General features: G+C 41.0%; 1 protein-coding gene across 2 annotated transcripts in view; it reads left to right on the top strand.

Annotated features, from left to right (window-relative positions):
• The window catches only part of ATP8B1 (ATPase phospholipid transporting 8B1), a 546944-nt gene that overhangs the window by 208947 nt on the left and 323753 nt on the right, over positions 1-14244 (top strand). For both annotated transcript variants that reach the window (XM_085630200.1, XM_085630201.1), the window contains exons 5-9: positions 2365-2463; positions 2589-2650; positions 7234-7306; positions 7409-7479; positions 11450-11562. In XM_085630200.1, coding sequence (XP_085486326.1) covers positions 2365-2463; positions 2589-2650; positions 7234-7306; positions 7409-7479; positions 11450-11562 — 418 coding nt within the window. The remainder of the gene's footprint in view (positions 1-2364; positions 2464-2588; positions 2651-7233; positions 7307-7408; positions 7480-11449; positions 11563-14244) is intronic.

Here is a 14244-nt window from a genome sequence, read left to right as displayed (position 1 = left end):
CAGGACTTCACATCACAGCCTTTCAGCTCCACAGCACCGATTAGCAAATCATCCGTGATGCGGGACCTCACAAATACTCCGCAACCAGGATTTAAGGTACTCTTGTTCAACTGGCCTCGCTAGGTCCCTGTAGCCTGGCTGTGCTCCATTGTAGTCAGCCTGATTTGGTAACTTTGTTCTGGTCTGGCACGACCAGATTTTCAAAGTTGTGCTTTTGGTGCTGTTTTCACTGAAATCTTTAAACTTTCATATCTCCAATTCTGATTTGATTTTTGTCGTGTTGGTTTCGATTTATTTATTAAAATGTACTCGGTTTCAAAATTGGTGTGTGATTTTTCTTGTATTGAGCTTTTACTTTATTACTGTTTGAACTACTGCATAAATATTTTACACATTGCCTCTACATTAACCCTGACTGATCAGTGCCAAGCTACCAGAGCACTGAGCATAGGTTAATTTGGGGTTTGTTGGTGCCGCACCCTGACATGGACTGCAGTTGCTGCTTGAGTAGGGTTTGCCCCCTCCCCACCCAATATCCCTATTTCCTGCATTTTATTATTCACTATGGGGCTAAGTTAGGGCGGGGCTAGCGTCACACGAAGAGGAGTGGTTTGCACTCCCTAAGTGCTCATGACTGTTGGTTGCCCCTCTCGGGCCAGCCAAACAGTTATGCGCACTTTGCATGTTCCCCACCAGGCTGCATTACACAGCCTGGTGAGGAATATGCCCAGACTCCCATTCCTCGTCTGAACACCGAATTATGGCGCTCAGACCAATCACAACGCTGCATTGCATCGTTGGGATTGACTTGGGGGAGGAACCCTGTGTGCTTCCTGGCTTCTCCGAAGCGTCAGCGTCTGGAGGGACTGGAGCAGAGGAGAGACGGCGGCTAGCAAAAGTTTTTTTTTTTTTTCATTTTAAATGCGTCCCCACCCCCCCCACCCCACCCCCCCGGCCTTACCACTCCTGTTTCCTGCCAGCCGCCATAGGTTGCAGCGTCTCTTTATACAGATCATCGTGAACAGTAACGTATTTCCGGAGGTCATGTATGGCAAGGAATGTAAGTTGTTGCCGTTGGAGTCATAAATTGTCTAATGGAAAGTACTGGTGGGCCACAAACTTACGTGGTCACAATGTGGCCAGTGGGTAATATTTCCAGATGTACGGCATGGGGAGCACGTGATCACTGCGTGTCCTGATTGACTATATGTTCCTAATTCATATGGCATCTGATTTTATACGAGCATGCATACCCCTCCAGCCATTTGAGCTTTATTAGGTCCAGTTGCCCTGGACCAATTTATTGTCGCTGCGCCTATCTGTGGGATTGATCTAGGGTTTCCTGTTTGTGCGTTTATCTGCTGGCTACTTGCCACCCCACCTGTGACCCATCAATCAGTGACCTTGGGCCTAGGTCTCACAGCCTGCCTGACTACGTATTTGTCAATCAGGGTTGATGTGGCATTCACAAAGGGCAAATTTGTTAATTAATATGCACTTTTGTTCTCATGCATAAATGTAAAATTTTTCATATTAGCATTGACTTTTTCCATATTAACCATTATCAGCATGGTCAAGAGAGCCGCCACTAAGTTGTGCGTATGATCAATATTAGCACTTCATATCAAACATGTGCTTTTTCTTAGAGATGTAAACAAACTGCCTCTTTCTGCAATTAATTGTGACCTTGGAAGGCTAGAATTCTGACTTAGCCTTGCTAGGAAAGCACATCACAATAGATGTCACTGAGAAGCGTTTAACTCGCAGAGCTATCTTGACTGCAATGTAGTGCTGTATGGGCCAGAGTCTGGGGAGGATGGGAAAAGTGAAGGCAATGTTTGCATTGGTGGACTTACTGAGCAGAGCATACAGAAGTCCTACAGGGCCTTATAAGAGTCCACAATTTTTGGCACTTTTATGCATGCAATCCTCCCCCATAATAGCTTCACCCCAAACTGCATGCAGTTTCTTACCTTCATCATTACCAGTGCCATCCTTGCTTTGTTCTCTGTTCCATGTCTTTCCCGTACTCAAGTGCCTTTACAGTGTCAGTTATGCTGGGCATGAGTAAGTGTGGATCATGACTGGCACACCCTGTGCCCAGGAATTGCCTTGGGTAACTATTACTCAGTAAAGTGAATCGTGTACTGTGACAGCCTTTAAACCTGTTCCCAGCGTACAGTCCTTGAACACACTAGTTCCTATGTGGGCAAACTAACTACATTTATCGATCTCATGTTACCTTAAGCAGGTGTAGTGTGTTGGCTGATTCAAATGTTCCCACCCTGTGTACCTGTGGTGTTAATGAGTGTTCAAACTCTGTTCAATAAACTTTTTTTTTTTTTTTTTAATTAAATCTTTTAGGCTATTCCGGAAATCTCATCTGTGTCCTGGTCCACAACCTTGATACCTTTGTTGCTGGTGCTTTCGATAACTGCAATCAAAGATCTTGTCGACGACATTGTAAGAAGTTTTTTGTCAATTTTTACAAACTCTTTTGTGCATAAAAAGTTATGTTCTGAAATACTGCATTTTTTAATATTCACATTACAGAAATCTTTTTTTTTTTTTGTATAATGCACTTTTAGGCCCGTCATCGAATGGATAATGAAATCAACAACCGGTCGTGTGAAGTTATTGCAGATGGAAGGTATAAGCCTTTTTGCAGGTTTCACCACTGTTATGAATCATTGGTGACCATACGGACCTGAACATATGTCCGTGCATATTTTCCAGACATGTATTTTGGGAACACTAGAACTGCGTGCCATGTAGCGGATTTCTAAATCAGAAACACATTTTAGAAATGAATCAACTACTTGAGTTTATAGCATGATTACATCCTGTTTGAGGATACAACCTACGTGATAGGGTGAAGACTGGGTATTTACTGATTTCCACCAATGTGTTGTCGTTCTTTCTGACTATATTGAATATCTCAATATGCAGCAGCAACACCTTAAAGCACTGCAATTGTTACAAAATGCTGCAACCAGACTTCTGTGAGGCATATCTAAATTTAAGTTGGTAGAAACTGAAATCAGAAAGCTCCATTGGCTCATGATACTGGCCCACTTCATCTCAGGCAGAGATTTAAATGGTATATTCCCAATAGAACACTTCGTTCTCTGGAAGCCAAGACCCTGGTGGTTCCCAAATGGGCTGGCCAAAGCTTCATTACCTGCACAACCAACACCTGGAATCAGATCCCCTTTCACATCCTTTCCTCCACCAACCTGATTACTTTCAGGAAGGATTTGCAAACCTGGCTGTTTAACAGATAGGACCAGCATTGTCTTAGTCCTCTTTTTGCCAGTTGTTGTTTAGCTAGCGCCAGGACAACTTTGGATAACCATTGTGCTCTATAAAGTCATATAACATGACATGACCCCAACACCTGCAAAAAATACCAATTTTGTTCTCTAATCCCAGTTTTAACCAGTATTGATAAATGCTTCTTCCTCTGTCTTTTAATAGTGGTATACATGTGTTTTGGAAAACCACTGAATGCTGTGGAGTTTTACGGCTCTGGGGTTTAGGATGCACATGGTTATAGCCTGTGTTCTGGTGTTGGTGCTGTAACACCATAGTGTTGGTCTGTATTGTTGCTGTAATGTTGTATATATCAAGTTATAGTGCTGTTTCATTACATCTGTTGAGATTTAGCATTTAAGATGTACCGTTGGAGTGGTACAGTTGTATTGTCTGAAATGTAGAATTATAGTTTTGGGGCTCTGACCTTTGAAGAGCTGGAGCTCTAGTGTTACAGCTTTTGTGTTGCTACTAGAGCTGAAGGGCCAGATGTAGAGTTGTAGTTTAGGATGTTGGATGAGCAGGATATGTAGTGTTGTGGAGTTGTACTGTTGTGAAGCTGTTCTGTTTTGAAGTAGAAGCTATAGTGTTGCTGAGCGGGAGCTTTTGTGGAGGAGGAGCTGGAGTGTTTGAATTGTAGTGCTGGAGCAGTTGTCTTGCAGTGTGTGGCTGTAGTGTTGGTTCTAGAGCTTTAGTATTATTGCCGCTGTAGTGTTGTGGAGCTGATGCAGTAGTGTTGGGGGGCTGGACCTGTTGTAATATGGAGCTGCACTGCTGAAGGGCTTGAGCTGAACTGTTATGAAGTGGGAGCTCTAGTGTTGGAGCTTTAGGGCTGTGGTTGTGCGCTGCTGTAGCACCACTGGGCCTATTTACTTTGTCTCACTTTATCTCTTTACAACTCCGATTAATTTACTGGGTCCTCCAATCAATCTTAAATTGTGCCAAGAGGGTTCGGATATAGGGGATCCAATCCAGTTATCCAATGAGGGCCAGGAATTGGATAACTGGCCTATAAACTTGTAATTAGATTCATATGTATAACTTTCAAAATGATGCTGTACAAATACAGGATTATTATAGTTGGACCAAATCTCCTGAAGAAATCCAGTCCACTAGAATCATGCAAACCAATAATTCTGTTAGAACTATGCAAAATAGTAACATTAAAATCTGTTGACAAGAGATCTGTTAGAATTCCCATCCCTCATTAATACTACATTGTAATGCAGAATCAATTATTGGAGACAAGTCATGGAAAGACCAACAGGATTTAGTTAAGATAAGATTTTATCAGCAGATTTTAGAATAGTCAATAAATCAATGTCGGGCATTTAAATTTAGAAAGGTGGTTGAATTATCTCTTGTGGCCCATTAATTACCAACGCTATAGAAGTAAGTTCAAGAAACAGTGTGAATCATATCAGTTCATTTGTTCTTTTCCAATGAGAGATAGGAGGACGGGAATAGCGCACACCGCTTATGTGTCAGCTCAAGGAAAGCGAAAGCTGTCTTTCAGTTCACAAAGAACAAGATGAAGAAAGTGACGACCATGACACACTCACACTCTCTCTGTCTTTCCCTCTCTCCCTCCATGTTTTTCAAGTTCCAGGGTGACCCCCTCCTGGGTCACCTCATCTGGTCAGACCACTCGGTCCATTGAACAGTTCGTATAGGGTGATTGTCATGCAGCATAAAGAAGACCCATTTCTCATGGTAGATGTTCCCAAAGTAGAAAATAGTCCTAGTATGCACATGGTAACTCTTTTTAGGAAACCTAGTTTCTTCTCACATTGCTAGTTCTGAAGCCTTTCTGTGAGAAAAGAATCAAGAAAAGACCATGCAGGCCTATATCAAATTTTAGTTCATGAAATACAAGATATAAATTAATGGAAATACAAATTGCATCCTAGAGTTTCTAAAACAGTATCCTTTTCTTCAACTTATGGTACTTCTAAAGCATTTAAGTTTCATTTAAATGAATACGTGTAACTATGACACACTACTACATTTTCAAAGTAACAAAGTATAAACTAAGTTCAAAATATAGAATATTAGTATTTTCTAGTTGTTCTCATTAGTACATGTATGAAGATCATTCTCTAAGTTTCAGAGCAGTTTGAATGACTATACACTTGGCACCATTTCTCTTTTTCTCTGTTAGTGCAGATTTAAACATGAGCAAAGATAGAGTTGAAAAAACTATTCAAACATTTAGTGTTATCTATATTACGTTTAGTTTAGTTAATTCTTCACATAAATCATTTAAAGAAGAATGGTTAATGGAACCTCTATAACACGTGAGTATTCACATTCACTTTTCTATTCCACGTTAAAGAATACACCAGTGTAATTTAGTAAAACATGAACCTATGTTATTCAAAAGAGCATTTTCGTCTAGTCTACTTCTCTTCTGCATGCTTTTATGATGCAGTAACTAAGCCTTTTTATGATCTATTTCTCCGGATTCTCCAATGTATAATGAGCACAAGTTGTACACGTTTGCAATTTTTCCCTCAAAGGGGTCAATATCGGTTTTATGTGTCAGCTAAGGGATTTAGCAGTTTATCTGCTTCATCTGCATGCAACCGACAGCAGCAGAATAGCTAAATTAGGAGTAACCTATCGAGGAGGACAGGAAGTTTTTTGAACTGATGGTCCTTTAGCTCTGTTTAATGTAACAGAAAATGCACCAAGGCAGACAGAGCAAACATTTAGCGCCAATAATTATCTTCCCTTACAATGACTTTGTATATCTTATGGCTTACAATTGACTAATTACATGCTATTATGATTCATATGAAGAGAATAAGATATTTCTTCAATGGAATCCGTGCATTTGTAAATATAGGGTATGCTGAGGCATAGTATAAATTACAAGATAGGTTGACGTTCAAAATGGTCACGTTTTATTTGTTTTTAAAATCCTTTTTTTCTTAAAACTGTTGTATAATAATCTTGAATGCATGCGATTTTTGGTGTTTTTCATATGTACTGGTTGTATACTATATAAGCATATATGGATTGGCGCAACATGGTGGAAAGTACCTCCAAATAATATGCAGCTGAAAACAAGCATTGGTGAAGCAAAATAGTCTGGCTTTAATGTACCAAACCATGTAAACACAGGCATCCACAAATGTGCGCATTATTTGCATACTCAAATATTGTTTACCACATTAAAGAGTACACTGTTGGCTTACGCTTTGTAAAATGTAGCTAAAAGACTGTATTGTCTATAGAATATATATAGAAGATAAAGAATTGAATGTGGCAACGGGCATTGTGATTTTCCTTTTAGGTTCAACATTGTGCCCCATTCAATCTAATGGAAGCACTGCCTAGAAACTGTATATGTACATTAATTAGCCAGTAGAATGAGGTGAGAAAGCAATACTCCACTGTAAAGCCAAAGAGATAGATATATATATATATATATATCTATCTATGTTGTAATATTACTTATTGATGGGCATTTAGACTCGTTAAAGATGGTGAAGTCGTGTAAATAGGGCTTTGCATGGATCGTTTCTGAATTTGCATTCTGTGCATTATTCTGCCATCTATTGGTTGGGTCCAGAATTGTCCTTTATTGCCTACACTTAGCTGTCAAATTAAACATGGCAGGTGACATCTGTACACTGCCTTAACAACATTGGTGAAACAAAGCAACATTTTTAATGAACTGGCAGTTTTATCCCATTCAGTTATCCCATTGCTCTCTGTGTCCAGTGTGCCCCATTTTAGAAACTTTTAGAAATTTTCTAACTTCTGGTGTTTGGAGTTCTAAAAAGCTGAGTGTTTACTTTCACTAACTTGATTATACTTACTTCTAAAAGGGAGCAGGTATTACAACTGTGGAGGTTCTTGTAGTATATGAAGTGTCATAAAATGCCTGTACTAATTGTAGTTACTGAATTTCAGATTTAAAAAAACCAAATGGAAGCATATAAAAGTGGGAGAAATAATTCGCCTGAAGAAAAATGACTCTGTACCTGTAAGTAAATTATTTGTTGCTTGGGGTTTGAGGGTTTGGGATTTGAGATTTTCAATTTTCAAAAAATCATGATGTATTACTTGATCTATTTTTCATGGATAGGCTGACATTCTCTTGCTAACCAGCTCAGACCCGAACAGCCTCTGTTATGTAGAAACGGCAGCTCTGGATGGGTAAGTGTGAAACAAAATGTTCACAAAATATATCTTTGCTGCTATTATTTTTTTATGTTTTTGTTTGAGGGGGTTGGAGGAGAGCGGGAGCATTTAGCTGTGTTGTGCCTTACTCGACAAAGTGTATGAGTGGATTTCGTATCTGACCTACGTAAACAGTCTGAGCCATATAACCGCTTACTTTTACCTTTTTATTTTACTAGAACTATGTATCATACTAATAATATACTTATAGGGACTTTCAGCCAGCAGTCTTCATCTATTGGTCCTGTGTTGTCATTCACATTTTTCTTCTGCCCAGTACATCACCTGGCCCATTTCTGCCTTTGCCTGACTTCACTATGAGTGACTGCATTCCACCCTTTCGCATGAAGTACACTCGCAGAAAAAGTAGTGAGAGAGATTACAGTGCAATGTTTGCTTTTTGAGATCCAAAAAATAGTTTTGCTTTTAGCCATGTTTTTTCATTAGTGAGGGCCGAGCAGTTTCCCTCCGCAATACAGTTTTGCTACACTAAGCTTATTGTATTTACAAGAATTTGTTTAATATTTTGTCGTAATGGAAGAATGGTCCGTATTCAGGATGGTATGTTCATGTAGTTTATTAGGTAATAAATGAAGTAAGGTACAATAAACGAACCCCAACAGGAGCAGCCTGCTTGCTGCTCAGCCCTACTCTCAACTGACATTCATGCACGCACACAACACTCTGACATCATACACTCATGCTAACATTCTACACCATACACTGGCTGAGCAGCAAGCTGGAAGCAGACACCACAATTCTCCCCCCTTTAATAAAACACCAAAAATGCAAATGCAAAGATAAGCATAATAGCGACATCAAAAGGAAGAAGCAAACAGTCTGTCAATAAAGGAAAGTAACTGAAAGAGAACATATTGCAATTATTATGATAGAGGATTCTGCCCTAAAACAATGGAATTAATAAACAGACTAACGATGAGAAGATAACACTAAAATAAGGAAGCAAAAAGGAATGCAAACCTCGGCAAGGAATAACAGGAATAATCCAAATAACACACACCCATCTTCCCCCTTTAATAGAACGACAAAAAACATGAATAGGAAGCGCAAAAGAAGAGGAAAAGTAGGAAATGTCAACAATCTAAAAAAAACTGACAAATACGGAAGGACAACACCACCGTAGGAATAGAAATGAAACACACATAACAAAAGGAATGATGCTCCAAATCACCACCCAACATACTAGTTGGCCATACCAGAATGAAGATGGCAAGAAGAAACAGCAAAAGAAACAAACGGAGCAAGTAAAAGACAAAAAACCCACTCTCAAATGAATAAGATGTGTAAGGAAAACAGACTAGTAAAATAGTAAAGTGTTACAATGTAAAATCAACGTACAGGTACCATGTAAGATGAAATACAAAGTGACAACCAGAATATGTAGATAAGATACCAAAATTAACAAACATAAACTATTACAACTCAATTACATACACAACATATGCCCTGAAGAAAGGCACCGTAAGTAAATGCAACGTAAAGTAATGTAACCACTAATGTATGAAGAAACATTGTGAATGACAACCACGAAGGATAAGGAACATGAAAAATAAGGTAACATCTTGGATAACCTAATAAGTGACTTGACGAATCACGAAGGATAAGGCACATGTAAAAGACACCACATATTTTTCCCTTCTGCCTGGATGTATATCTGTTCCTTTTGACAAATAGAAGTGTGAATAACTTTATAGATACCAATTATGTCAACCCCATTCAGCGAAACTCAAATGAAGGGCTTTTCAGCTTCCAGAATACAAATGTATATTTATTTTGTGTGAAAAGCGGTTTTATTGTAGGGTAAAATGAATCCTTTATTTTCTTCAAAATTACAGTATTCTCACTGACCCAGAAGTCTGCTTTGGATTTCTTAGCCTTTAGCAGTAAACTAACCTTTACAAACCCCTCAGCCTACCTGCATGTGATCTTTGTAGGAGCATTGCACTGAAAATCATTTTGTGTTGTTTTTGCATCGTTTAAAAATAGTTTTCCAGATGCTCCTGTATGAACATTAACATTTATTATATGTCATGGGTGAGTTACTGCTTGTTGATTTCAAATCTAGGATATCTAGGTTGCCCTGTAACTAATATTTGTCTCGCAACACTGCCTTAATTAATGAGGACATTTTTATAATAGAAAAGCGCAGCCTTTGGAAACGTTAACACATGCAACCAGGAGTGTCCTTTGGGCCAGAAGACCAAAATGTGCTGGAACATTTTCAGGAGTCCCATGGCGGTCCGGAGTGATTGGGCTCAAATTCTGATAAGTCAAGCCTTTTACCGCTGACGTCCTTTGATTCTACCTTACTATTGAACCCAAGTACACTCCTTTAGCATTAGTCCAATAGGATAGTGAAGGCGAGCATTCCAAAGGCCTACTCGGCGAGGTGGAGTGAGGGCAGAAATCTGGAGCTCAGCGAAGTGAAAAACCCTGGTCCATTCATCATTGTCTAGCAGTGCTTTTTCTTAAAAGGGAAACTTACTTGAATTCTACACATACAATAAAATTATGAATAAAAGATCACGATTTGGGAACCCACTAGTATATGGTGTAGGTGAACCTTGTAGCCTAATTCTGCCTGCACGCCTACCTGCGGCAACTCAGTAAGGGTGAAGAGAGCTGGAACTGGGAGCCATGAAAGTATTCTACCTTGCCTGCTTAACTCTTTTATTTAAGTAGTCTTCCCCATCCGTTCTCGCTTGCTCCAAATGGGAGTGAACGCGGCCATTGGTGAGCAAGTAGTAAATAGCCTATTATATTTTGTCCAAGTGGAATGTGTTTGAGTGACTACTTAGCGATGTGAGTGGCATCACTCCCAATTCTTCCACGAAAAAACAGATGCAAGTCATGTAATTGACAGCAAAGCACCTAGGGATGGAGGCATGATCTACCGGCTTAAAGATTGTATTACCAGACCCAGGAGTAGATACTGGCACCATGGTCACAAGCCAAGATGGGAAGGTGGATTCCACCAAACAATGCAAAACATTCTTTGAGGGAAGGATGGCTCAGTCGCTGAGGGTTTTTGCCCTCTTCATGGCAGATTCCCCCTTCCCAGACAATAGAGTGTATTCAAAGAGGATTGTGCATCCTGGTGCTTTCACCCTCTCAAGTTTACCAGCAACTGTTTGGTTTTCGTCAGAGTTGGTAAACTCAACTGCAAGAGTGACATCTCTAGACTGGTTGAATTAATATCCACGTTTAAATTGATGGAGGTTCAGGGCACAGCATTGCTGGATGGAGGTAGGGTAGTCCTGTAATTTTCCCAATAGGGTTTCACAGAAAGAAATAGGTAAATACTTTTCAGTTTTTCAGACTGGCAGAAAAAACATTCAGCTTGGAAATGGATGATTTTAGTTACATGGAATACACACAGTAATAGGTGCAATGAAGTGTCCCGCTATTGCTGGACATTTTCCTGTTCATTTAGTCTTTCCTAACTATAAGAATTGCATCAAAAGGGAATCTGTGATGGCAAAGGGATACATAAATATTATTGTATTAATTGAAATTTGCAAACACTTGATGAGCATATTAGTGGGCTGAGTTTAGTTCATACAAATGCTTTATCTCTTTCTATTCTTATGCACCGATGGCCTGTGTTCAGCTCCCTTCACTTGTGTGCAACCTCTTTTCATGAATAGTGATACATTTTTCTGTAAAACATTTTGTTAGGTGACTCATTCATTTCGCATTGAACAAAACTGATACCTTTTATTTTGTCCTAATCCTTTATTCCCAAAATATTGAGTTCCTTGTGGATTAAAGTTATGGTAACATGCTTGTACATTACGCCTACTCATAGAAGTTTCTTGCTATTTTTAGCCATCATAAATGCCTTTCCTCTCCCATTCAATTAAGTCTTTCTTTTTCACTTTACCGCCCACTGGCACTAATTGTTTTTTGTAATCTATTTTTGTAGGGAAACAAATTTGAAATTCAAAATGTCTTTAGAAGTGACGGATAGGTTGCTCAAGGAAGAAGGAGATGCCGGTGGATCCATTAAAGAAGAAAAGAACTTGGCCGATTTTGATGGTTTGTGCGAACATAAACATTATTATCTTTTGTGTGATGAGACTGTATGCTTTACAAGTGGCGATGGCAATGTGATTAAGGATTTTAGTATATTAATGAATTAACAGTAGCCCATTTTTTATAAATCTAGCGAGATCTTGGTCCACTGAATCCAAATTCGCAAACTCCTAAGCATGGTTGAATGACAGGTAAGCTAACTGAACGGACTGAAGAACCTAAGGGTCTCTGTGGAAATAAAACTGACAATTATTTCTTTTCCTAAATTGTTGTTCATTCATTTCATTCTTCTGTACTTAGAACTGGTGTTCCGCTCATAGGCGCTTACCACAGCTGCACGGTGTGGAGTCATAATTACTTGAATGAAAATACCCTTTTTCCGGCTAGAATGAGCATCAAAGTTCATACTGAACATTCAAGATTTTCTGTGCCTGTCTTTTCCATAGGCTTTCCCCACCCTGAAACGTTTCCAAAATTTCGGCTTGGTTTAGAATTACAAGACCCCCCCCCCCCTTATCCCCCCCCCTAAAAGCTATGAAACTGGTGGTCATTGAGGTGCCTGCATTAGAAGTCCATGTAGTGATCCGCTGTGGCAGGCAGTGCCTGCAGGTCTATATTTGTGGGTGCCATGCAGTAAAAAGGAGGAAGCAAGTGTATGAGGGGAGAGCAATTTGGGGACTAATGGCATGCTGGTGTGGCTCAACTGGGGTATTTCCCACTGTATCCAACAGTTGTTGTCCAAGTGTTGACGTTCCCAAGGAATTGGTGCTTTCTAACTGTGCGAGTGGGAGCCTTGGTGAACAGGGGCACATATTCCAGCCGCACCAACAGACCCAACAGTAAGTGCCTGGAGGACAAGAATGTATATAGATGTCCCTGTTTTAGGACTGTTTGTTATTGGACCTAGAAGAGATGAAGCCCAACCAGTGAGGTTGAGGGAGACCTTGCAGAAAAAATAAGAGTAAGCACTCGCTGGAGTTTAGGTGACTGATCATACATGCAGGAGTGACTGTGTGAGCAGATTGTCTAGGCTGTTGACCATGGGTTTATGATGAAGATGAATTCATGTTTGGTTATGTTTTGATGCTGATACATTTAATATATGCCTAAAACGTATTATTTTTATCAGTGCAACACTCTGTGATTTTAATATGTGGTATGGTGGGCTTGCAGCGCTGCTTGTGCCAACCACTTAAGTAGCCTTTCAGACATGTCTCAGGCCTCTGCCACTGCAGAGCCTGCGCGCTCAGTATATTGCCGCCCGACGTGGCATATAAAGGGCTTTCCGTTTCTGCAACTCCCCTTTTAATACACATCAGTCACCACTATGGTAGGCCCTAGCTAGCTCTATGGGCAGGGATTAGTGTAGGTAAAAGGTAGGACATGTGCCTTAGATGTGTGGCATGTCCTGGTAGTGACCAACAGCCTATCTGGTTTCTCACTGCTGTGAGGCTGCCCTCTCATAGGTTTGCATTGGGAACTCTCTGATATGTACTTCAGTGGCAATTCCTGACATGAGGGGTAGCGTGACCATGTTTGGTATGTTTGGAATAGTAGAGATAAATCCTGTTAATTGGTGAAAGCAGATTTATTATTACTATTTTAGAAATGCCACTTTTAGAAGTGGGCATTTCTGTGTGCTAGGTGTCTTTGTGTGTGCCTGGATGTGCATTGACCATCTGGTTCTGACTGACAGGGGAGAGGGGCTGTGCATTCACTCCAGCTAGTCCCTGGGGTGGGGGGTTGAGGTGTGTCCTGTCCTGCCTGGGTGACTCAGTGTTAGGCTGAATAGACCTTGGCTGAATTTAGAGTAGCGGAAGGAGTTGCCCCTTGCACCTATATAGGCCTGGTCACCATTTGGAGTGGTGCTTTGAGTTGCACCTGAATAGGGCTGTGCCTGTCTTCTACATTGCTGGCTCCACCCTCCTGTGGTGTGTCTAGGGCCTGGCCTGAAAATATGAATGGGGGTGTTGTGCACTTCATCAGTGTTTAAAGTGCCCCCCAGATCAAAGACATTGCACTATAAGTACAGGGGCTGTGACCCCATGATTGTTGAGAAGACACTGCGTGGGATTTATAGCCAGATGCTGCTGGCTCTGTATACTACTGGAGAGCTGCTGGATTACCAGGGGGAAGCACCTGGGGTCTTTGCCCCTCTGAGGTGCTGACCTGCTGCCTTTTAGTCTGAAAGGACTACAGCTCTGCCCTGAGGACCCTTGTGCTGGCCTGCCAACCTGGACCTTGCTGGTGTGCCCCCCCAGTGCTCTGTCAGGTGTGCTGTTATGCCCCTTGTTTTGATAAACTAGAATGCTGTGTGAGCGCTGTATCTCCCTTCACTGCGAGGCCAACAAGCACGTGTGGAGTGCTATAACTGGATCTCTGGCAGGAGAGCGTATGGATTGCTGCTCCCTTCCTTCTCTTAGACCCAGAGCTAAAAGAGGGGGTTGCGTCTTGCCCTGCCGTATCGGCTTCACGTGGTCACGCTGCGACGCCGATTGATTTCCCCAGGCTGTAGAAGCCAGCCCGGTCATCCTCTCTCATTTTGTGGAGTGTTTACTCTACAGTGCCACTGGGATCCCCGCAGGGACTTACTGGAGTGCTTCCATCCCAACGTGCACTCAGTAGTTCCACCCCCCCACCCCCCCCCCAACCAGGGCACAGTTTGGCATCTGCTCTGGGATTCTC

This window comes from Triturus cristatus, chromosome 2_1 (genome assembly GCF_964204655.1).
Source record: "Triturus cristatus chromosome 2_1, aTriCri1.1, whole genome shotgun sequence".
Classification (NCBI taxonomy): Eukaryota; Metazoa; Chordata; class Amphibia; order Caudata; family Salamandridae; genus Triturus; species Triturus cristatus.
This window is presented reverse-complemented; position numbering and strand designations above follow the sequence as displayed.